General features: G+C 38.5%; 4 protein-coding genes and 1 pseudogene across 6 annotated transcripts; 2 read left to right on the forward strand and 3 right to left on the reverse strand.

Annotated features, from left to right (window-relative positions):
* Nucleotides 1-77: 77 nt before the first annotated feature.
* Nucleotides 78-4,679, reverse strand: LOC113672826 (dephospho-CoA kinase domain-containing protein). Its single transcript, XM_027189172.2, has 4 exons — nucleotides 4,438-4,679; nucleotides 3,505-3,708; nucleotides 2,001-2,088; nucleotides 78-1,010 (listed from the first exon to the last, which is right to left on the reverse strand). Exons 1-4 carry the CDS (start codon nucleotides 4,547-4,549, stop codon nucleotides 722-724), a joined length of 693 nt encoding a protein of 230 aa, XP_027044973.2. The 5' UTR covers nucleotides 4,550-4,679; the 3' UTR covers nucleotides 78-721.
* A 34-nt stretch (nucleotides 4,680-4,713) lies between these two features.
* On the forward strand, nucleotides 4,714-8,859 carry LOC113672824 (hyaluronidase-1). Its single transcript, XM_027189170.2, has 4 exons — nucleotides 4,714-5,063; nucleotides 5,638-5,786; nucleotides 6,361-6,802; nucleotides 7,339-8,859. Exons 1-4 carry the CDS (start codon nucleotides 4,749-4,751, stop codon nucleotides 7,681-7,683), a joined length of 1,251 nt encoding a protein of 416 aa, XP_027044971.2. The 5' UTR covers nucleotides 4,714-4,748; the 3' UTR covers nucleotides 7,684-8,859.
* A 2,295-nt stretch (nucleotides 8,860-11,154) lies between these two features.
* On the reverse strand, nucleotides 11,155-13,786 carry LOC113672815 (visual pigment-like receptor peropsin). The gene is made up of 2 exons (XM_089182622.1): nucleotides 13,689-13,786; nucleotides 11,155-12,409 (listed from the first exon to the last, which is right to left on the reverse strand). Exons 1-2 carry the CDS (start codon nucleotides 13,719-13,721, stop codon nucleotides 11,294-11,296), a joined length of 1,149 nt encoding a protein of 382 aa, XP_089038748.1. The 5' UTR covers nucleotides 13,722-13,786; the 3' UTR covers nucleotides 11,155-11,293.
* A 278-nt stretch (nucleotides 13,787-14,064) lies between these two features.
* On the forward strand, nucleotides 14,065-14,812 carry LOC149040499 (uncharacterized; annotated as a pseudogene).
* A 3,726-nt stretch (nucleotides 14,813-18,538) lies between these two features.
* Nucleotides 18,539-24,082, reverse strand: LOC113672816 (melanopsin-B-like). 3 transcript variants are annotated; one of them, XM_089182624.1, is made up of 2 exons: nucleotides 23,892-24,082; nucleotides 18,539-20,993 (listed from the first exon to the last, which is right to left on the reverse strand). In XM_089182624.1, the coding sequence occupies exon 2, from the start codon at nucleotides 20,979-20,981 to the stop codon at nucleotides 19,869-19,871; it is 1,113 nt and encodes a 370-aa protein (XP_089038750.1). In that variant the 5' UTR covers nucleotides 20,982-20,993; nucleotides 23,892-24,082; the 3' UTR covers nucleotides 18,539-19,868. The 3 variants fall into 3 exon arrangements, with proteins under 3 accessions (XP_089038750.1, XP_089038751.1, XP_089038749.1); XM_089182625.1 differs by lacking the exon at nucleotides 23,892-24,082 and adding an exon at nucleotides 21,528-21,712; XM_089182623.1 differs by lacking the exon at nucleotides 23,892-24,082 and adding an exon at nucleotides 21,339-21,712.
* Nucleotides 24,083-25,272: the final 1,190 nt, after the last annotated feature.

Below are 25,272 nucleotides of genomic sequence, written 5' to 3' on the forward strand. Positions count from 1 at the left end.
TTCTCAACTTTTTCTACAAACCCTAACAGATGTAGAGGACATTGGGATGAACTTAGAAAACAGTAACTTGCTAGTTCGGTGACAAATTTTGCATTATTTATTTTTGTTTAATAACCAAGCTGATGTAATGAACCTAAAGAGTAGCATTGTAAGAGATACTCGCAATTTCCAATTTGAAATTCTTACACAGATTGCTACCAAGTCTAGAAAACGATTAGTACAACAGCTCAGAACAAACCAACACAAGTTAACCACTGGTTGTAATTCTGATTGACTTTTAATCTGCACACGGCAGAGAGATCTGATACATCGTATACGGAAAGTTGAAGTCCAGAAATAAAAAATAGAGAATGGAAATCCAGGAATTTTTATTTTGGAACAGGGAACCAGAAACTGGTCTATAATGTTCTATACAAAAACATTGAAAGAACCTTGAAGCAAGACGAGTAAGAAACTCTGTGAGACCTGGGCAGCCATGAACAATACATAGTAGGACAAAATAATCTTTCCCTTTAGAAATCATAACTTTGGGAAAAAGAGAAACCATGGGATCACTGTTTCCAGAAACAAATTTCATGTCATTATATCTAACCAAATGAGCTAGTTAAATAGCAACCAAACTTGTCTAAAATCCTTCTAATTCAGAAAACGAGGAACATCTAGTCTGACTGATAACATTGTCTAGATGATGAGGAACACCTTTGTCTGAAAATAATTGTTATCAGCCATCCAGTAACTTACTAACTAAAAAACTGAAAAAATACAGGATCAAACCAAGTAGTAAAAAAGCAAATCCACGGACAGGTAGATATGCATACGATTTGTTCAATTTTTCATAGAGTCTTTTCACTTGTGTCTCAGTATTCTCCCTGTTGGAAGAATTGTCAATGATATAAGATGCTCTACGACATTTTTCATCCAGTGATATCTGAGCATTTATTCTCTGTTCAGCATCATTTTGTGTGAAGTTATTTCTTTCCATCAAACGCTTCAGTTGAGTGTCTTTGTCACTAGAGGGAAGAGAAATTAGAATCTAGGTGATAGGGAAATTAAGACAAATGTTTAACTCTTAATGCAAAGATGTGAATATTTATGATCTTGCACAAAGGAATATGCAGCTGGAGGGGAGGATTATGAGAAATAAAACAAAATAATCAAATTAAACAGCTTATAAGGAAGAAAACCTGAGTTTGCTATTTCCTTGGCCTTAGAGTAACCCTTCACACCCTAACATCAGTATGTGTATTCTCCATACTGTTCTCTATACATTTTATAAGGCACTGGCAAGGAGAATTTATTTAATAATCAAGAGTTTCTTTAATTAGTTTTTCATGGTGAATATTTCCTGTGAACTTAACGTGTGATTCAGGGGTGAAATTGTGAAGAGAAATTAGATCCTTGACACTTTTTAGGGGTTAAATATATCAGATAAAACCTCTACGACAATTTGATCATGTACATTGTATTATTGATGCCAATCACAATGAATAACCAATCACAGAAATCAAAGACCAAGGGCTCCTGACCCAATTCAAAATTCTATGTAATTCCTACATGCTTTTATATTCAATTTGCACCAGCAGTTAATTCGTTTTTGTTTTATTGTAACCCATTGTAGTAGGCCAAAATTGTAATTTCTCCAATCTGTTTAATAATGGGAAATGGTCTGGTCATGCACTTAAATGCTCCTGACCAGCTCTTTACAATATGGACCCCAATCCAGAATTTTTCTAAGAAAAGCAGGAAAAAGCAAACAAGCAGGAAAAAAAAATGAGCAGATAAAAAGGACAAGGTATTTTGTACCTGTGTTGGTCCATCTGTATTGAAAACCTTTGCCCTTGGTCATGAGTACAACCTAAGGCTGAAGACTGAGGGCTGTATTCAAGGCATGTTTTTTTTTCCTATATACAGACCTTCCCCCCAGTAAATTGGGCTGAGCTGCCTCAAATATCAGGGAGGAAAACTAAAATGCAATTATGTGGCTACACATCATTTCTTACCAGTAAACTACAACGACTTCTTTCATCAGATACAAGGCAATCCCAGTCTCAAACATAAGTGGCAGGTCAAGTATTACAAACTTTTCCCCTACAAAGAATTTGAGAAATACTTTCAGTAGAAGTACAATATTGGGATACAAATTTTGTAGGACATCTTAACTTCCTTTGTGAAAACATAGTGAAAAATGGGATTTAAGAGGGAGAGCATGACTGGGCCTGATTCTAGTGGTTGTCTCAGGTCCATTCTTCTGGGTAAGAGTGCCAGCTCAAACATTAACTGGAAATTGCCTACACTGTAGACAGTCATGGACTGGAGAATAAGTGAACAGAAAAAATAACTCAAAGTGAATTCCCTCATTTCAAGTGTAACACTACATGTACTTGAGACAGAGGCAATGAATCTTGCTATTAGTGTATTCTTGAATTTCAGGGTACCCCCCTAAAAAAAATTTTGATGAGTGTTTAACAAGACTTATGAAACTCTAACTTTAAAAAAAAACCTGACATTTTATTGTATTCATCTATTAAGAGTCCATTTGCAGGCCAAGTGTCACACTTTATCTTATGTGTACATGCAGTTAGTCTCAGTTTGTGTAGTGCAAAACAATCAATAATGTTGCAGCTGGCCCAATTCCATTTACAATAAAGTTCGGATCTAACATGTGCTGTCATTGGTGGAAAGAGCATGCTCTATCAGAGTACAAAGCATAGAGCTGAGCCGAAGCTGTCAGGTCATCTACCAAACTGTACTATGTCCAACCTTTTCTGGGAATTCTCTCAAGCCTTTTTTCATTGATTGAATGATAAATTTCTAATCAAGTGAAGTGGGAAGAAACAGAAGACATACTCTTTGTTTCTCACTACACCTCTTTCATGCTCTAGCTGCTTCCTACACACTTTACAACAGAACAGAGCACAGTCAAGGCTTCTCTATTTGTTAAGTATGGGAAATAGCAGAGGTTATGAGTCAGTGACGCAGTGGCCTAGATTTAAATCCAGACCCTTTGATGTCTGACCTACAAACAAACCATTGGCTAACAATATCTCTCATACAACTAGCAAAGTTTTTAAACTTAAACAAAATACACATAGTTCTTAGATGTCTATCTAGGAAAACATAATTCTGTAAAAAACTTGTACAATGGAGGCTAATTACTGGAAGTCATTGTTGTAAAAGAACAAATCTGAAAGAGGAATATAGATCAGAGCTGATGGCAAGTACATGTAGCTTCTAAATTTTTTGGATTGATTTGCAGGCTTCACCCATAATATCAGTACTCAATTGATATAAATATTGATCTACGCTAAAACTCATTGACCAACACTCATTGACCAACACTCATTGACCATTGAGCATTAGTATAATCATGTTCTTTCAACAACAAAGTAGAATTTTACATCTTTGGTGTTTGTGCAAGTAATGTGTAACTTATTTGATTCACAATACCAGGTTTCCTAAAAGTACTCAATAATAACCTTGCAAGAAGTAAAAAAAAAAACAGACCTGAAAAAAAATTCCTTAGCAAGGTCCATAAAATTGAACGATAAATAGCAGGATGTGTGCACTTGTTCAAAATACGTCTCTTGGCATCATCTGCAAAGATGATTTTCCCAAGTTTCTCTCTGTCAATCTCCTCATTGGAAAGTAAAATATCACTTCCAAAGTTCTTTACTATAGCCTTCCATGCTGGTCTGTGAGGCTCAACAACTAAAAATTGTTAAAGAAAAGTGTGTTACCTTCATGAAAAAAAGAACTCACTAGTAAAATCAAGTGTGAATGCAAGATTGTGAGATAATGAGAATGTTTGACCCTTTACACCCTAACATCAATATGCATACTCTCCACACTGTTCTTTATACAATTCCTTAGGTGCTGACAAGGAGAATTTGTTGGCCAATCAAAGGGTTCCTTCCATGGTGACCATATCCTTAATTCTCATGACCTTATTGTGTGATTCAGAGGTGATATTGTAGGAAGAAATTAGATGTTAGTCACTCTTAGGGTTTAAAGGTTTAACTGAATGAGGAGGGCTTGTGAAGGAGATACCTCCTCTGTATATCCCCATAACCAAGGTCATGGTCCATACTCTAAGTTATGTACCAAGAGGAAAAAACCAAGTTCTACATCTCATTGTACCAACCAAGAAAACAAGGTTATTAAGATATTGAGGGAGAAGATTTCAATTTAAAAAAAAACCTTTGAATTAAGGAGGCTATACAATGAAATATTACCAACTAAATTGCCCAGCACATACTCCCATAAAGTTGTTGTTTGATCAGTCCTCGGGCTCGTCAAAATACGGCACAATTTGTAAAAATACTCAAAAATACTACAAACCAAAACGTCTAATAAGATGTATTTATCTCATCTTTTCTCCTATTATGGTTTTAAACTATATGTTTAGTGAATTAAATTGCATGCTTTCAATTATCTCACCTTCCCGAGCAATGTGGTCTGCATCCACGACCGGACATCCTAGATCTTTAAGTAGGCTTGAAACTGTGCTTTTACCAGTCGCTATCCCACCTGTTAAGCCAACGATAAACATGGCTCCCAACAAGCAACAGTTAGCTACACGTACCTGTTCGTTTGGTGTTTATTTCGCCATAATAAATTTGAATTGTTTGGGGTCAACTGGGGCGAGCTGCGACTACCGTCACTTGTCACCCCTCATCCCCAGGGGTTTATCTGTTGTCAAGTGACAGTCACATGCATCATATCGTGACAGTACTGCGTGACAGAACAACATGGCGTCCACAACAGGAGGAATTATTCTTGTCATTATCCTTTCAAGCAATCTTCACTCTACGTTACAATCTACATGCAGCCATTTTCAAGGACCTCCTCTACCGAACAGGCCCTTTATCACAGTTTGGCATACTCCGACAGAGCTGTGCAAAACGAAATGGAACGTTACTCTTGATTTTAGTGCATTCGATTTCGTAGTCAACCCTGACCAAACGTGGTGTGGGGAGCATATCGTGATATTTTACAACTCGCAGCTGGGTTTGTATCCTTATTATGATAGCAATGGGAAAGCAGTGAATGGAGGCCTTCCACAGGTAAATTCATCGCTACAAAAGTAAATTACTTTTTGTCTGGATAACATCTAATTCAGAGTCATATGTAGACGTCGACCTTGGAGCCTGGAAGCTTATAAGTATGTTGTAACTTCGCCGTTAGACTCTTGCTCCTATGCTCCCTCTGAGAAGCCCCCTTTCCTCCCTCCCCTCATCTTTTATCGGTGAGCTCTATACTAGTTACAAATTACGGACTGGTTGGTATATTCGAAAATGGGGTAAAGAAATTTTAGCGTTGCAGGTATATATGTATGACTGACAATAGCCTCCGCGAGGCCCCACAATATTTTAATGCAAAAGGGTGAACTTTTGACTGAACGAGCTGAAACGTAAATACACGCCGAATTCGCCTCAGAGTGTTCAAAATTGTGTTTCCCGAGTACTAAACATGCAAAAATTTCCCGTGGAAGGAAACCTCTGACCCCTTTTCACCCCTGACCGCAGTAGCGCATACAAAAAAGAGTCTTGTATGTTTGATGTGGCTAATATTGAAAAATAAATCTCTTTCCCTGGACGTTTTGATAAATTTCTCAGTAGACCGTTCTGCTTCTTTAAGCTGGCCAACATGACCGCACACCTCACCATGGTTGAAAAAGACATTGCAGAAGTGATAAAAGATCCAGACTTTCAAGGCCTTGGCATAATTGATTGGGAGTTCTGGAGACCAATATTTGACAGAAATTGGGATAAACTTTCTATCTACAGGTTTGAGTTTGTATAATCATTGTTTGCAAACGTGGGGGATGTTATGACAAAATGGCTTATATCAAGTTCTGCTAAGCTAGACAAGGATAACTACCACTCAATTTCAAACTAAGCATGCGTATTATGTTTATTTGTTTTCGTGTGTTTCTTTGTTGGTGTTTGTACTTATGATCCATGAAATATTTTTGCTCGCGTGTTATAGGTCTAAATGCATCACGTAATCGAATATGCCCTAGCTAAAACTGGGGAATATCCAAAGAGATACTCCAAATGATATTCCTCAATTTTCAAACCTTACGTCTACTAGATGAAAGCGTTCATTTCAAATTTAATTCAAGATGAAGGAACAATTAGCTATTGTTACACGAGAAGGAAAATGTTTGCTTGTTTGTAAAGTCGTACCAGAGAAAGCTGAAAAGTAAACATTCCACGAGCAAACTGTAAGCTTATCGTAAAAATTTTACAATTAGCGCGAAAATGTGTTCGTAGATTTGTCCCTGGACACTATATGCTCCTAGAGGCTCACAGTTCTCCTCGAGCTTCGTAGCTGTTCTGACTAAGGCTTTGTTTGCAGAAATAAGTCAATGGAGTTGGTCAAAGAAAGACATCCTTTGTGGTCAGACAGTCTTATCGAAGAAATAGCCCGCGTAGAATTTGAAACTGCAGCTCAACAGTTTATTGAAGGCACCTTACTGCTCGCTCAAAAACTTCGTCCGAAGTCTGCTTGGGGTTTATACGGCTTCCCAAATTGTTACAACGGCAATGACGCAAAACCTTACACCTGTAGTAAACAGACTATGCAGATGAACGATCAACTCTGGTGGATGTTTGAGTCTAGTTCAGCATTGTTTCCTTCAATTTACCTTTACAATGACAAGTCCCGAAATAACACGCTATATGTGAAGTATAGATTATTGGAAGGCTTTAGACACTCAAAGAAACTAGATGGTCATTTCATTCCTGTCTATCCTTACGTTCGCATAACCTATCCAGATTCGCAGCTATATCTTAATGAGGTGAGTAATACCCCTTTTTTGTTGTTCTTGTTTTTTTTCTCTTACCAACGAAGATCTCACGCATTCAGAAGTGAAAATATTACGTTGAGGACCTCGAAGATGAACGTGATTTCAATGTCTTTACTAGTGTAACCTTAGGTTGAGGAATATATTCTTTTCCATTAAGGGCGTTTCTGGAGGGAGAAAGGGGAAGTAGCGAAGGGGCTTTGGCTTTCTCCCTATTTTTGGCTTCTTTTGGAGTGAATACCAATGCGGCGTTTTTGTAAAAAAGGCGAGGTCGATTAGCGAGACAAGATGAATAACGTGTATTCTTTAATATTTCATTCGAGTATCGAGATAATGCTTACATATAAGAAAGTTTAATGTCCAGTCACCCCCACCATTTCATGCGATACACTTAATTGTTGGCACATAAAAGGGTGATGAATGTAGATCTCGAAAACTGAACCAGACCGTTTGAATCGAAGGCTCAAATGAGCAAAGCCTAAGTTTTTCGAGCGTTCTACGTCTACTTGTCAATCTCCTTTGTGCAACAGGCCGATATTGTGGCAACAATTAGCCAGTCGGCGGAGCAAGGAGTCGCCGGCGTTGTTATATGGGGAGACCATCTGACAGAGAGGACAAAAACCGACTGTTTAGAGATTAAGACCTACATTGATAATTTTCTGGGACCAGTGATTAGAAACCTCACCACAATCACTCAAGCCTGCAGCCAAGAGTTCTGCAACTCCCATGGAAGGTGTACCTTCCAGCTGACACCTGTTGAGGGTATTCACTCCTCATTTCATGAATTTGCAAAGGATTTGACAGATCAGTGGAAATTTCAGAGCTGCAAATGTTACAATGGATGGAGTGGGGCGAACTGTGACCATCAAAATTAGAGCCTGACTCGAACTTACCACTGAATATTTTATATTTCATTTTGCACAAATTTTAGTATCTTTAAACAGTATTCACGCAATCTCATGCGCTGATTTTGATGACCAGTTTTGCTACGAACGCTTTCACTCTCAAATTCTACACTAGTGGGGACGGACCATCAGAAAAGTTAGGATGGAAGTGGGGGAAGCCGGGGGTACTCTGTTGATAAGTGATCTTTTCAGACGAAAGCACTTGCAGGTTAACTCTTGGTCCTATACGATAATTAATCGTAGTTATCGTTCGTTTAAGTGACAAGTCCCCCTTTTACGCTTCAAGTGTTATTAAGTGAATTCGCAAACAGGTCATCCATTGACAGAGTTCGCAAGATGATTGACGGCTTCATGAAACGAAATAATTTTTTAATCCAAAGTTTGCGCGTTATCTAAATGCGCGATACGGTTATAATATGGTCTTCCCATGGACATTTCACTTTTGCAACGTTCACAGCATAACGCACCAGAATGTAGTTGAGTTTGATTGACATTGCACATGGTGAAGTCATGCATGTCGCTTTTTTGGGAGAGTTTTTTTTCCCAAGAGAAGGTGTGGGAGAATAAAGAACGGTTGTGTTTATGGAAAGAAAGCCTGTGATTGTGATTTTGCGATACTAAACTTCTGTTGCCACAGAGGCATTCCCGAAAACTGTTTTGTTGAGAAGAGTTTATCGCCAAGGTACTGTTTATATTGCAGGCCGCGCACAAACAGAAATGATAATGATAGTAACAAAGATCCATTAACTGCGTCGAGTTACTTAAAAAAATGGACTATAATAATTACAGCTTTAGATTTCTTCAGGTGCACAGTTGACGCTAATGTGAGAAGTCTGTTCAGTGAACAAGCCAGAATTTCTCCTCACAATATCGATACACTAGCAAGCAGATTAGTGATGAGAATTAAAAAAAATATCAATTAGGGGATTATTAGTTGATCCAATACCAACTTCTCCGGACAAATATCATGAGAATTTTATTGCAGACAGTAAGGAGAAGTACTATTTAGATCTTTGGAGTCACTGGGCAATGGTTTTAAAAAGGGTTTGTTTCAGTTGCTTGTTCAGTATTTGCAGTGTGGCTTTCCAACAAATTATTTTGTGTGTCAAAAATTTTGTAGAATAAGAAATACGAATTCAATCTACATTTATTTACGATTTCTACATTCTTCTTTCATTTTTCTTGCGTCACGCGCGACTGTTCGAATCAAACATCTACCACTGACTATGGACGGTTGCAAAATAATAGATTCTGACTAACTGAGCGTGTGGGCCGTGCAGTGGAAATTTTTTGCCCGAGGTCGTTGACCAAAACGACCGAGAGCCAATATTCTTCGGTTCGACTCGAGCGAGCGATGTTAGTTAGTAGTTCAATGTGTCACTCGGACTAAACTTGTTTAATTTGAATTTGCAGGATTACGTGACCAAACATACACGGCTATGACCGTTTCTGTAGATCTGCACATGTATCTTACCGAAGAGCTTTACCAGAATTACAATATGGTCGACTTCAACCTCCTGATGTTGTTACTTTTTTTGTTTTAAAGCAAAAGAAACATTTTCTCAACGCAAGCTTCTTTTATTATTGGTTTTTTTGTGTCGAGAGTTAAAGTAGCAATCTGCGAGGTAAGGTCATTCGACAAGCAGGTAGTATCTACATTCAGTGCAATTAAAAAGAGTTCCAAAATTGCCTCTCAAATCCCTCATTAACATATATATGAAGTATAGCAATAATTTTCGCAGGTGAGAAGCAATTACAGCAACTGTAGAAAAGAAGCATGAAATAATTCAAGCTTCAACTAGTGCTGCGCGGGAAACACGGCTTTGTATCCTGTAGAGGCCTGAATTTTTTCAGCCTTCTTTCCTGCAATTACTAAAATCACAGTTCACCTGCTTTACTTGATTTTCATCCGCAGGTCAAATGAAATTTATTTTATTGAAAAAACTATGATCAACACTCGTACGATAAACAGGAAATTACATGTCCACTTGTGCACGCAACTGTATCATTTCGTGTTGATATCATCGCTTATAAAATTCGTATCCACTGGTGGCAATGTGATATCAGTCGTATTTCTAAATAGATATTTTGAAATACCAGAATTTCTTCTGTTTGGAAAACATGTCATCTTCGCCGCGTGTACCGAACGTATTAATTATATCATCACGTGTGAAGATGGCAATTTCGTCATACTAAACAGTCGTCATATTTCTTGTGGAATAATTATTAACATTACTAAGAATGAAGGAAAATATTTGTTGAATTCTCTTGCTTTACTTTACGTCGGACGTTGAAGCTTTTCTGCGATCTCAATTAAAATGTAGGTGATCTCTGTATTTGTGTTTTTCAGTTTTTAATTGTCTCAGACTTAAGACATGTGACTGAAGCAAACACTATAAATAAAAAGTTACATGGCTGTTTATAGATATGAATTTTTATTTTTTTTTCTGAAGCCTCTCAGCGGACCGGAATCTTTAATCCTTGATCTGGTTACGTTGGCTAATCGCGAACTAGTAACCGGCTGCGACCAGCTTTTTAAAGTATGCACCTCTGTCAAAATTCTTTCCGCAAAATTCGTGGCAAAGGAGAAAAAACCAACATCGGCAGAAAAGTAGAAGAGTTACTTGGCATTTTTAGTCAGTCCTTATGGGAAATTCAGAGCCCTTGGTCTTGAGTTCAGCCCTTGGCCGAGACTTCAGGCACTGCTTTTACCCATACAGACCCCCTGCCCATTAAATAACATATATTTATTTTATTTATCTTCTCGTGTCAATAGTTATAGCTTCCTTCTGTTGCCTCCCCCACTTGGGAGAGACATTGATCTATTATAAAGAGAAATTTCAGTTTTCACCATTAAATTCGGGAGAAACGCGAGCACCAAAAGTTTCTCTGACAAGAAAGTCAAAATTGACGCTTTACTGGTATCACAAACCATATTTAACTTCTCAAGAACCAACACAGAAGTGAGACATCTCTAGGGTGTTACTTCGGTAACACTGAAAGTATTTGGGACATTAAATAGACTGTGAATAGCTAGCCTGATGATATCACGTTCAAGTTATATTTCAAGTTTAGTTCAATATTATGGGAAAGGCATGGCAAAAAGTATCGCCCATAAAGTCCAACGTGCTTGGGTTTGCCAGAGGGAAAACAATTTTATCGCCAAACGCTATATCTCCGCAGCAAAAACGTGTTGTGTTAGAGTAAATCGCTGCTTGGTTTTTGTCAACGAAATAAAAACTATGAAAGTGCCACCAGCCTTCTGTAGGGTCTCGATGAGGTGATGGCTTTTACGGCTAACTGTTAATTTTTAGGCCAATTTACGGCTAACGGTTCACATTTTTCAATTGTGGTCATCAGAAATCTTTTTTTGCATTTAATTTTTTTTTGACGACTAATGGTTAAAAATTTGTCAATTTTTTCCCCTAACCGCTAATTTTTTTTTTACCGTTTTACGGCCATCGGATGACCCAATTAAGACCCTCTTTCTGATATCAAATATTTTGGAAAGCCTCAGCAATGTCCCTCTGATTCATTTTCACACAATGCGGAGAAAAAAAAGCTCTTTTTTTCTGTACTGTTAGACGGTGGCCACAAATTGAATCCTTCTTGATAAAACCTTCCCAGGCCTGCTGATGTTCTCTTTGTCATCAAAAGCTGTTATAGATGAGATGGCCCCAATTTTGCCCCCACTTGAATCTTTCCTCAAAAACCGCTTGCATAGTGGTAATGAACTTCTAAGACTGGAGCGGAATTTCTTAAACAGTAAGAAGTAAATAAGTGGGTTGTAACACGGGGCTGTTTTAGCAAAAAGAGCAGGTAAGGTGGCCACCAAGGGAGATATAGCAGGCTCCGGTGCTCGTATGATGGCATAAAGTGATACAGCGGCATACGGTGTCCATGCGAATAGGAAACAAAATGACATGATGCATGCCATTCGAGCGGTTCTTGATTCTGCTAAAATAATTTCTAAAGTTGAAGCAGCGCACTCTCCCCAAATATTATGCGCAGTTTGAGTCATTCTTTTCACGTTGCGGTAGATAGAGCAGTATGAGGCAACCATGGTAATAAAAGGAGCTAGGAAGAAAAGGACGAAGATGCACCAAATGTAAGCAACAGCACTTGGATCAGAACTTTGCCAGTCAATCGAGCAAACCGAGCGTCCTCCCTCAGGGGCATACCCTGACCAGCCCATCAGAGGCAAGCTGCTCCAGATTAGCGCAAACAACCAAAGTCCAACAATGATGTATTTTAACTTGTTGAAAATGGAAAATGAGAAAGAAAACTTAATTACAATGGCGCGCTCGATGGCGAAAGTGGCATGGTGTAGCATTGTGCCAAAGGATAAAAACGTCACAATGAAGCCGTAACACGAACAGGTCGTTCCAGTAGTTTGCCAACTTTTTGATAAAATGCCAATAACCCCCAACGGATATGCTACCACTGCTTGTATCCAGTCGCCAATAGCTATGCTAAGAATAAGAATGTTTGAGTGCGAGCGAAGGGAGCTGTCCTTCGTGAATACAAAAAGCACAAGAGTATTAAAAATGAATGCTATTACAGCGAGGACAACATACACGCTGGCAATTGCGTAATAGACCTGTTCACCAAGTTCTTCTGTTGCTTGTGAATCCTCAGTCCCATTTCTGACATTAGGTATCACTTTTTCTGTTGGAAGGTTCATGATGTGTCGTACCTAGAAAGGAAGACAGAAACTTGAAGTATAAATTCACTGCTTCATATATTCGTCTTGCGTTCATCAATACTTACACTTGATACTGCCCAAAGACCCTCCTAAGAAAAGGGCAAACAAAATCTTGCATTCGTGTGTATATTCGAAAGGGGATTCCGTGGCAAGAAAGAATTTTCATCTATTTGGTAACTCTGAAAAAGTAGGCCTTAATTGAAATATGGTGACATTAGGAAGAAACTTGGAAAACTAATTCAATGCTCTAAATATGCAAAAAAGATATTAATTCAAATGGTAACTACGCTAAGGGAGATCTTACTTAAATATGGTAACTATGAAAAATAAAATATATATGACTAACTTCTGACAATTTAAATTACCATACCATCTTCATATGTGTAGACGTTTGTTTAAACTGATTTGTATATATCCCAACGAGACTAACATGTCGATGGTCAACAGGGTAAATTAGTATTATCACAGTGAATTGATAACGTTACTTGGCCACCGTTAAGAGTCTAAAAACTGACGTTTCGAGCGTTAGCCCTTAGTCAGAGCGATTGGAGAAATCGTGGGTTGTGGGTGTGTTTATATGCGGAAAATGGAGCTACGCTATCGGTGAGACGAGAAAACGAGAATAAATCAGAATAAGAGAGATGGCAGAGAAATAAATTAATTGAATGAAAAGCGCTCGTTGTTAGGGAAAGGCCGCAAACCGCCATGCGCTGCTGAGAATGTTTAGGGAAATAAAGGTGTCTAGCGACTGGTTTGGATGCGTCCTTATCATTTCTTTCTACATCGCGAAGGTGTTCTCGGGTCGGTCACTTAGTTGTCTTCCTGTTTCACCAATGCATAACTTTTACATTAAGAGCAAACTATGCAGTAGATGACATTGGCGGAGGAGCGCGAACGTTATTTCCCTTCTCAGTCGTTTGTTGTGCTGACTATCGATCAATTTATTGGGCGCGGTGGTGGCCCACTTGAACGACAGAAACAGGATAGCCATGGCAACCTATCAACTGCGTTGCTGCGTCGGTGGGCGAGTATAAGAGATTAGAGTGTCTCGCGACTGGTTTGGATGCGTCCATGTCATTTCTTTCTACATTGCGAAGGTGTTCTCGGAATCGGTCAGCTAGTCGTCTTTCTGTTTCATCATGTAGAAGAGCAAGCTATGAGGTAAAATGACATTGGCGGAGGTGCAAAGAGCTTCCACACGTGAATTTTGTCAGGTGCGCGAGGTAGACAAAATATGTAAATAAAATGAAAAACGAGGCCCAAGATTCACCTTGTTACTTTTTGTGTTCATCTTCGCATCCATCACAGGTCAAGAATTCCATATCTTTTACACAGATTCTCAGACTTCGTCGTTTATATAGTGACGACTATATAGACATCAAAAGTTTAACTGAGGGCAACGGTCTGTGCACCAGTGTTTACTATAAACCAACAGATTTACATAGTTACTTGCTGTATTCATATTCGCATTCATCACACGGCAAGAATTCCATACCTTTTTCACAGTTTCTCAGACTTCGTCGTTTACGCAGTGACGACTCTGATTTTTCCGAAAAATCAGAGGCAATGTGCCAGTTTTTCGATAAACGTGGCTATCCTGTTTCTGTCGTTCAGGCAGGCCGCCAGTTTGCCCAACAAATTGATCGATAGCTAGTAGTACAACAGCTGAGAAGGAAAATTTTGATCGCATTCCATTCACTCTCACATTTCACCCTCACAACCACGCAGTTAAATCTATTATTCTTAAAAACTTTAAATTACTCCAAAACGATTCAGAAACTAGTATCATCTTTTCTCAAACTGCACTAATTTCATTTAAACGCGACAAAGCATAGCCAACTTTTTTGGTCAGAAGCTCATTTCAAACCAATAACCAACCTGGAACTTTTAAATGCGCTCGCTCACGACTTTCATTAACAACGTAGAGAAAATGTCTGGACCCAAGAGATCCATTAAGATCACTGATCATTTTACGCGTACTTGCGCTAATGTCATCTACTGCATAGTTTTCACGTATTGTAAAAAGTTATACATTGGTGCAACAGGAAAACGACCATAGGTGACCGACTCCGAGAACACATTCTGACAAGGACGCATCCCGCAAACCAGTCGCTAAACACTTTAATGTCTATAACCACTCTAAGCAGCATATGGCAGTTTGCAGCCTTTCCCTATATCTAGACATTTAAGAGAGCCGAAAAACTCTAGAGCAAAAATTTATCTTTCAAATCGGCACTCTTACTTCCCACGTGAACAACGAGTGCTTTTCATTCAGCTAACTTATTTTTAGAGAAAGGTGTTTTTCGTCGTGTCGCGAGCGTGGGACAAAGAAAAAATCGTGAGCCCACCACGAGGTTTCCTCACGGGGACTCAGAATTTTTTATTTTCCCCACGTTCGTGACAAGACGAAAAACATCTTTTGTGACTGCGGCAATCGTAACTTTTCAACACCACAATTACTGATAAAATAGGCGATTTATTGACGGTGAACGATGTGGGTTGAAACTTAAAAATAATAAATGAATACAAAATTACAACAATTGATTAAATAAAGGTGATAAGAAAGAAATACACTGAGCCAACTTGAAACGACAACACTTACATTGTTATGATTACTGCAAAACTACGCTTGACGAAAAACACTATCCGAAGACGAAATAAAGAATGAAGGAACTACTTGAAAGCGAACTGCGACTAGCGCGACTATCGAAAAGAAAAGGCCTTGAACAGAGAAAACTAAGGGCCTCTTCATATGAGCCCGGTTGACCGGGCTAGCCCGGTTACCGAGATCTCGCCTCACTCCTATTTCCTTTGTAAAAATTTCGATGTGTTCATATGAGGAGGCGGGCCAGCCCGGTTACCGAGATCTCGGTTGTAGAAACCGAGATCTCGGTAACCGGGATGAAATATTTTCCCATATGAACACTCCAGCCCGGTTACCGGGATGAAAATTTTTCAACTACGCATGCTCAAACTCGTTCCCAGGGCCTCAGTCCACGTTTCGCGCCCTTTTCGACTCTTTTTCATCCCGGTAACCGGGCTGAAATTTCCCATATGAACAGACGACAAAATTCGTCCCGGTAACCGGGCCAGCCCGGTTACCGGGCTCATATGAAGAGGCCCTAAGTTTATATACGCACGAAAAACTAAAAATTAATGCATGCGAAAATGATTAACTGAAAGTGTAATTGACGCCAATAATTGCGAAAGAAACATAACGAACGAAAGTATGTGATATGGAAAACTATAGAAGCTTACTAACCGGTGAAAATACACTAATAGACGACGAGGAACAGTAACAACACAAAAAAGACACCCTAATTAATGATTGACTAGATTCCGCACGCTAAGATCTTACATCTTTCTCTATTTCTTTACCGAGCCTATCATCTCTCTTATTCTATTTACCAACTTATTCTTGTTTTCTCGTCACCATATTCCCACCAATAGCGTAGCTTCATTTTCTACATATAAACACACAAACAACCCACAACTCCTCCAATCGCTCTGACGAAGGGCCAACGCTCGAAACGACAGTTTCTAAACTCTTCTCGGTGGCCAATTTACGTTATGAACCCAACTGATAATACTAAATTACCCTTTAATACTCTCCTACCGACGCATCACCACAGTTTCTTTAGAAACTTACCCCCTGTATTCATGTTGATGGTCTACTTGTCTTCTTATGCTCTGTCTGAAGGTTAGAAAGCCTCAAATATTTAGTGCTGGCACTCATTGAACTTAACAGAATATCTCTCAAAAAATTACGACTAAATATAACGCCTTTTGCGGGGGTTTCAATAAAAGCAGTCAGCGGTCAACTGGGGTCCATAAGATCTCTTACCGCCATCTCTTTAGCTAACAGACAGTTTCTCATGTTTGGGTTTGACCCTGCAGCCAATTTCATGGTACAGCCGCCCATTATACCATCGGCAGCCGCTTACGGAAAAAAGTTTTGAAACCTCTGCTGTTCTATGAGGATGCATAGTTGCTTTTCCTTAATTTGTCGTTAATTTTAATACCGGAGGAATTATACCTTTCTGAAAGAAGCACTTACCACGGGCATGCAGCTGTCATAACCATTGACATTTCAATGATCACTTTGTGCCAATAATGAAACGGCAATGATGAAATCAAAAGGGACGAGCTCAAGTTTTGCCAGCCTTACCTTTACGAATGGTTCGTGTAACCTGATCGGTTCGTCTACTGTTAGTATTACAATTGGTTCTCAGTGTCACGTGAGAATCGTTGGTAACGGTGCATCAATTTTAATCCGTCAGTTGTTCTGTTCGGTTCTTTAGCCACGTTTTAACATATCTAAACAATGAAAAAGTACGTTGTTTCAAGTAATCCTGACACGGATTTTGATAACCAGTTTTGATACCAACGCGTTACTCTCAAATCCTACATAACTATAGGGAGGATCATCAGAAAAGGGGAAAGTTAAAGATCAAAGTTTATTGAATGAGTCAGGGCTGAGAAAATTAAAGATGCTTTTACAGCTGTAGAGCTTTCTGGCCTGCTCAATTTTATAGCCTTACGTAATGGATGTTTAGAAACTGCCGCAACAAACTGAAATAACTTTAAAAATTTGATTTGATCTTGAATTTGTCTTCATGTGATAACCCTTTGACCCCTAAGAGTGGGTAGCATGAAATATCATCCCAGAATCACTCATAAAGGTCCTGAAAATAAAAGAAATGATCGCCAACTGACGAAGCTCTTGTTTAACAAGTTGTTAAACAAATTCTCCCCGTCAGAACCTCAGGGAATGTATAGAGATCAGCGTGGAGAATATGCATAATGATGTTAGGGTGTAAAGGGTTAAGGGAATTCTATTATCACCCAGGATATCTTGAACAGTGATCACTCCTTTATCTGTCCAATTTCTTGAGAAAAAGCTATTTCCTTCAAGAAGAACTTCACTATTATTAGAAAGAATTAGATCATGACCATTGTCGCAGTTGTATAGGTTCCTTAGTTCCTTGAAAATTGTCCAATATTCTTCATAAAAAGGTGGTTTATCTGTTTTCTCTTGAAATCTGGAATCATAACTACATCACAGAAGCAAGTTTAGTCCACTGTATTTTTGGAAAAAAGTAGGATGCAATGGATTTCCAAGTTTCTGTAACATTTGAGTTGCAATGGATGTCAATTAAACACCTTGAAATCCAGGCTAAACGCAAAGATTTAAATTAAGTATGTGGATCCGGCGCCTGCAATCTCCCACTCGTATAGTCTTGGTACACGACATTTCTTTTTATGTTGTCTTGTTTCTTATCCCAATTAACAATTGGTTCATACATCAGCGTGCGCTCATCGAGATATGAAGCACGCGGGAAGTTTGGAGAGCACGAAAGATGCATAAGAGTTGCTCTCGGCTACGCCTTGAGCAACTCCAGCTTCTTGAGTGCTCTCCAAACTTCCCACGTGCTTCATATGACGTATGAACCAATTGTTTTATAACAATTTCAATTTTTCTTTCTCGAGGGATTTGTTTGCTGACGTCATGAGCGTGCACAATAGGAATATGAAGCACGCTCACGCAATTGAATTTGATCAGACAAATTTACTAGCTGTGTTATGAATAAAATTGAAAATGGCTCTCTTATTTCGAGAGATATTGTCTGGACTGATGTCTAACAAAGACGCTGAGTATACAATTTGCGAGATTCCCATGGCCAAGCGCTGGTTCATTAGTCCAGTTTGTTCTTTTCTGCGTCTAAGATCCGATCCAAATTGTTCTGATTTTACCCAGATTTACTTTAAGTCTAGCCTGATGATAAGTGATGAAGCTGAAGAATTTAAACAGCGTTGGCACAGAAAATGATGTTCTTTAGAAATAGATACACGTCATCCTCAAACTGACTTATCTTATGTTCCGTGTTATACATTTTTGTACCTTCAGTACTCCTCGTTCCTTATCTTTGCAAACGTAGGGAGTAACTGTCGGGATTCTTAATTCTAAGAATAATTTTCTGAGGGAGACGCCATTACACGAGTACACTTCAGTTATGCTCTGGTAAAATGATTTCATCAGATGGACCGCGTACGCTTTTGTTTTCTCGTAATTGCCCTCGGACTTAGGAAGTAAAACTATTACGAAACTGCAATGAGGTAATTTCAAATTTGTTTCATTAAAAAAATTGTGATCAACATTCGTATGATAAACAGGACATCAAACGTCCGCTTGTGCACGCACTTTTATCATTTTGTGTTGATATCATCTTTTATATAATTCACATTCACCGGCGGCCATATTTTATCCTCTGTCTAGTTAGACATTGATGAAATACCAGAATTTCTTCTGTTTGGAAAACATGACATCTTTACCGCGCACACTGAACGTCCCAATCTCGTCATGCTTGAAGGTCTATCGCCATCTCGCGAAAGGGTTCTTCTCGTTTTATCTTTACGTCTGAGGTTGAAGGCTTTCTGCGACCTCAAATAAAACGCGGGTAAATTCTGCATTCGTGTTTGTTTAAGTTGTCTCTGACTTGAAACACAAGCCAGAAGAAAACAAAAAATTAAACATAAAATGTCTGTTTTTGTTTTATAGATACAAATCTCTTTTTTTTCAGCGGGTTGAAATCTTAAGTTCTCGATTCTGAATGGCTAATCGCGTCCTTGTAACTGATCAACCTTTACAATACGGACAACGGTTCCAAAAATGCGTAACAAAGGAGGAAAAAGCAAAACTGCAGACATGATTGATAAAGTTACTGGTTTAGGTCGGTCCTTATGGGAGACCGATATGCTCTTGGTTTCAAGATAGGCATTCCGCCTGAGTCCTTGTGCAATTTCTCCCATAACAGACCTCCTGCCCGGTGGATAACATACACTTATTCACGGATCTTCTCATGTCGATAGTTATAGTTTTCTTTTGTTGTCTCGCCTACTTAAGATATTGATCTCTAATCACGAAAAAATATCAGTTTCCACAATTCATTCGGGCAGCCCAAGCAATGAAAGCATCTCTTTGAGGAGGAATTCAAACTTGTTCTTGACTCTCATTTATTGGCTCCAGTCCACATGAGAACATTGGTCCAAGAACTCCCAAAAAGACGGTTAGTCTGATGATATTTCAACCTTTTTGTATATATCAGGTTTTGCTCAATACCTTGGGACGTACATCGCAAAATTAACTTTGAAAGGTAATGAAAAAAAGAAGCGGAAAAGTAACGCTAATAAGCACCAGGTTTGGCATGTCAAAAAAAAAAAAGAAAAAATTCCTTTGGTTTCCCAGACTTATATCACATCGCATCAGGAAGCCAGTATCGTCTGAGAATGAATCATTGTTTGGTTTCCGTTTGCCAAATAACGGCTATACAACTGATCATTAACATCAGCTTTATGACATCAAACCTTTTTCAAGGTCACTGGAAGCTTCCTCTGATCATATGATCTGATGACAAAACAAGGTGACAAAAAGCGATTTTCGTTTGTGTCATCAGATGGTGACCGCATCTTGAACCTGTCTTGGTAATACTTCATTAGGCTTGCTGGTGTTCTCTTTATCATCAGAAGCTGTTAAACGTGAGATCACCTCCATATTTCCCCCACTTGATTCTTGTCTCAAAAAGCGCCTGCAGATTGGTAATGGCCTCAGCACTTTTCTGAGACTGGAGCGGAATTTCTTAAACAGCATGAAGTAAATAAGCGGGTTATAACACGGGGCTGTTTTAGCAAAAAGAGCGGGTAAGGTGGCCATCAAGGGAGATATGGCAGGCTCCGGTGCTCGTATGATGGCATAAAGTGATACAGCGGCATACGGTGTCCATGCGAATAAGAAACAAAATGACATTATGCATGCCATTCGTGCGGTTCTTGATTCTGCTAAGATAGTTTCTAAAGTTTGAGCAGCGTACTCTCCCCAAATATCATGCGCAGTTTGAGTCATTTTTTTCACGTTGCGGTAGATAGAGCCGTATGCGGTAACCATGGTAATGAAAGGTGCTAAGAAGAAAAGAACGAAGATGCAACAAATGTAAGCAACAGCACTTGGATCAGAACTTTGCCAGTCAATCGAGCAAACCGAGCGTCCTCCCTCAGGGGCATACCCTGACCAGCCAATCAGAGGCAAGCTGCTCCAGATTAGCGCAAACAACCAAAGTCCAACGATGATGTATTTTAACTTGTTGACAATGGAAAATGAGAAAGAAAACTTAATTACAATGGCACGTTCGATGGCAAAAGTGGCATGGTGTAGCATTGTGCTAAAGGATAAAAACGCCACAATGAAGCCGTAACACGAACAGGTCGTTCCAGTAGTTTGCCAACTTTTTGATAAAATGCCAATAACCCCCAACGGATATGCTACCACTGCTTGTATCCAGTCGCCAATAGCTATGCTAAGAATAAGAATGTTTGAGTGCGAGCGAAGGGAGCTGTCCTTCATGAATACAACAAGCACAAGAGTATTAAAAATGATTGCTATTACAGCGAGGACAACATACACGCTGGCAATTGCGTAATAGACCTGTTCGCTAAGTTCTTCTGTTGCTTGTGAATCCTCAGTCCCATTTCTGACATTAGGTATCACTTTTTCTGTTGGAAGGCTCATGATGTGTCGTACCTAAAAAAGAAGGAAGAGATTTGGAGTATTAATTCACTGCTCTAAATATTGGTCTTGCGTTTATCAATATTTACACTTAATGCTGCCCAAAGACCCTCCATCGAAATAGCGAGCAAAATCTTGAATTAATATGTATATACGAAAGGCGGTTACGTGGTAAGAAAGATCTTAATTTTTATGTTAACTATGGAAGAGGAGACCTTATTTCAAATATGGTTGCTTTGAAGAATTAAAAAAATATCTGGCTTAATCTTCTGATAAATTACCATAGCATGTTCTTGTAAACAGACGTTTTTGAAATTGATTTGCATATATCCTTACTAGAAAAACATGTTCATGGTTTACCTGTTCTTCTTTTGCTAAAAAGGTTAAAAAGGCCACGACAATAAGTGTTTGCTCTTTTGAGATGCCACTCAGTGAACTTTACAGATTGACTCATCTCCCCAAAAAGAACGACAGAGCATAATGCCAACCGCAAGAGTTCTGATAAAATTCGGTTACCGTGCGTCTATCGCGACTCATATGATCTCTTACCGCAGTCTGCTTAGGCCGTGTGTTTGTGTTTCGCCTTACGGCCTAGAGCACAACCGCCTATAAAACCATCAGCAGCCGCTTATGGTTGAAATCGCTGAAACCCCCTGCTATTATGTGATGTTGCATAATCGAATTTCCTTAATTTGTCGAGAATCTGAATACCGGAAGTATTATATAACCGTTTTAAAAAGAGTACTTTCTGCAGGTAGCTGTCAAAATCATTGGCCTTTGATCAATTTATGCCAATAGCGAAACAGCAATGATGACATCAAAAGGGAAGTACTCAAGGTGGTAAAGTTTTATGCTAGCCTTAGTTTTACTTCTGGCCGAGTTTCAAAAACTGATTGGTCAGTTTCTTTGCATTGTCATTGGCTGTAATGATTCTTTAGTGGCGGTTGATAACCCTATAGCCATGTTTTAACATAACAACATCATGTAGAAGCTGTTTCAAGAGGATCCGTTATTATTCACATCTGCCCTCCAATATCGCGTCACTAAGGAAACGCGAACTATGGACAACCATTTCAAGCACATTAGCATTTTCCAACATTGACGATCTGCTCGCAAAATTTAGCTTTTAGGTGCTGCACGAACGCGTTCAAAGCTCGTCTTATGATTTGGACTATCATCTCAGATAAGTGAAAATTTCTTCATTTCTATCATAGATATGAAATATCTAGCATAGAAATAGCTCTTAAATATTTTCAACAGCGAAGCATCGAAAAGAGGGATTGCAAGCAACAGCTATTTCGTAGAATATTCTTCCGTGAACTATTAAATTGCAAGACAGATGCTTTGAAATAGATAAATGACTAGATAATGAAAGGAAATATAAAAACCCTCTATAAAGTACAGGCCCTTAAAAATAGCTAACGTTTAGAATGATTTTTTATGCGAGGTAAAGGATCAAAAAGTTCTCGACTGTTCTACAGAAGTTGCATGTAGGTGTTAACGAATATATTTCGCGTGGATGATTCCCTTATTCCTCTTTAGTTTTCTGTGTGCTTTTAACTGCTAGAAAAAAAGGCTCAAAATATACTTTTAAATTTCATGCCTGGATTAATGCTCCACTCAGATGCAAAAAATAATAATAATAAAGATCTCCCAAAGCGTTAAAGATTCTACAAATAAAAAGCATTTTGAGATGATTTTTTTATGCAGAATCAGGGGTCACGGATTTCTCAGCCGTGAGGAACGTTATTACGGAAAATGAACTCTAAAATGATGGGTACGAGTGATTTACGTATGTCTTTCGAGCTTTCTGTGTGCATTTAACCGCTGAGGGAAAAGCGCTTTAAATTTCTACATGCATGTTAGACTTGGATTAAGGTTCCACTCAAATAAAGTATTTCACCTCCTCTTCTTTGTCTCAGAAGGGAGCATTGTCTCCTTTTTCGAAACAATTTTAAAATCTGAGAGAATTGTCCTGAGATTAAGATACCATATTTTTGAAACGTTTTTATGCACACTCGCGACTTTGGATGTTTTAGAGTTAGCTCGTTTGGGAGGGAAGGCTACTACAAGTCATAATAAGTATTCACAATAAAATGAAACATTTATTGTCATCAAAATTCGGTGGGAGATCGTTTGGGCTGGAAGAGAGAGCTTTTAAAATTACCATATTCAGTTACAGGACATGGCTTAAGGTTCGAATCGGATGCAAAGTTTCAGAATTGCTAATCCTTTATTTTGTTTCGATGCAAAGCATGCTTCCATCTTGAAAAAAAAAATTCTTTAGAGGATTTAGATCAATTTTGCCTTATTGCTTCTGGTGATTTCATGTAATACTTTTGCTACTAATGTCGATTCCTAAAAGTTACGTTTCATTTGCTTGTAGCGGTTCTCAAAAAATACAAGATTCGACTTAGTCCATATTCGATGACAGGTTTACTTGGTTGAGAGCAAATAATACTACTCCAGACAATGAAAAGACTTTGTCGTGGCCCTTGATATTTTAAGCATTATGTAAAACAGACAGGAAAATAATGTCGCTTATTTAAAACTAGTGCGCCTATGTCCGTCACTGGGTACAAATATAAGGTCAAAACAGCTGTAGTAAGTATAATCTTGAAGAATCATATCATATTATAAATCAAATATTGTCGAATTCGGGCTCATTCTATTGTTAAGGACGTGATATCTTAGGTGAAGCTCTTTAGAGGGAATCTCGAACGGGGAATCTCGAACAGAGGATGCAAGCGCGACCAGCGAGAAGAGTTACATGACAGAAGACACGACTATTCGGCTATAATTTACTGTAACTGAGTGGAAGCTTTAGAACAGGCATCGCACAAATTCCTAATCACGTTAACTCAGAGAATCTAAATGACTGAAAATAAATCGAACGTGGAACCACAGACTTACCTTTTGGTGCGCTTGTTTACGCGCAAGTGACTGATCGCTAAGAAAGCTTTGTGCGATTCATCTCAACGTGGCACCGACTTTCAGAGCGGATGGATAATTAATAGAAGTTAAGTGCAGTTGGACAATTCGCCAGAAAAGTTGAAATAATTGTGGTTGGAAAATCACTTTACCTCTGCCGCATCTTTTGTTTTATGGTAAATGCCATGTCAATAATGTTTAGATACCACCCCTTAAATCGAGATTTAAGTAAAAGCTGGATAAACACGAAACAGACTGTGCAATTTTTTCGACATATTGAATTAAGCACATACTGATACCTGCAATATTTACTAACACTGATATTGGGTAACTGTAACCGTGCCTAAATGAATAATAACTGACTTGTTTTGGCTATCAAAAAAGTAAAGTATTAACTTTTCTTTCCAAAATTTTAATTCATTATTTCAACTCTTGAAATGACGTGTAAATTTGAAATTGTTTAGAAATTAGTACTTTGGAGTCATTTTAGCATTATAAAGAGTTACCATATTTAGAAAAAAACCGAGGCCTAATCGTTTTCCATCGGTAGACAAACAGCTTACCGCAAAGCTTTGGAAGTATTAAAAAAAAAAACTTAAAAGGAACGGAGATTTACAAAATTGATACGGATTCCAAATGTGTAATTTGGAAAGATTAAGATCATTTCAGTCTATAAGACTGTAAAAGAACTGGGAAACTCCATGCACTAAAACAAAACAAATCGAAAAATTGTGTTTTCTATATGAGTGTACTTAAAAGTCTGTCTTATGTCGAACTGGGCCATAAAAGCATCGTTTAAGTATGGCTGAATCATTAGTACTTTCTTCGTTTTTACTCTTTTCTGTCGTATTTTGTTCGTAATTTTTCAGTCAGTACAAGTGCGATATAATAAAAGTTTGATAATTACCCACTTTAACTTGACAGCTTTCAAGATGTGGTTAGTGTCAGGACCTGTCAAAGCTTGTCTATTATTTGTCCTCTGGGATAAAATACGGGTACAGAGATAATTGCTTTTATCCTCACCACACTGAGCAGTTGGAAATGTCAAGGATCTGTTTGGTCCAATATCGGCGTCAGTGACAAAAGAGTATGAAAAAGCTATCAAGACGAAGGGCTAACGTTCGAAACGTCAGCTTTTTTACCCTTTACGGTGGCTAATTTATGTTTCCAACTCAGTTGTTAACACTAAATTACCTGGTATCAAGATAACAGACTGATTATCCCGGCTATACTGTTAAACAATAAAATTACAATTATAGTTAATCTACAATATCGTAAGGGTTTCCTGTATTGGTGTTGGAAAGAAAAGGAATGGAAATATTATTTTATTCTAAGTCATTTGATGTAAATTATAAAAAGGGCA

The sequence above is a fragment of the Pocillopora damicornis genome, chromosome 9 (genome assembly GCF_964200805.1).
Source record: "Pocillopora damicornis chromosome 9, jaPocDami1.2, whole genome shotgun sequence".
In the NCBI taxonomy this organism is placed as follows: Eukaryota; Metazoa; Cnidaria; class Anthozoa; order Scleractinia; family Pocilloporidae; genus Pocillopora; species Pocillopora damicornis.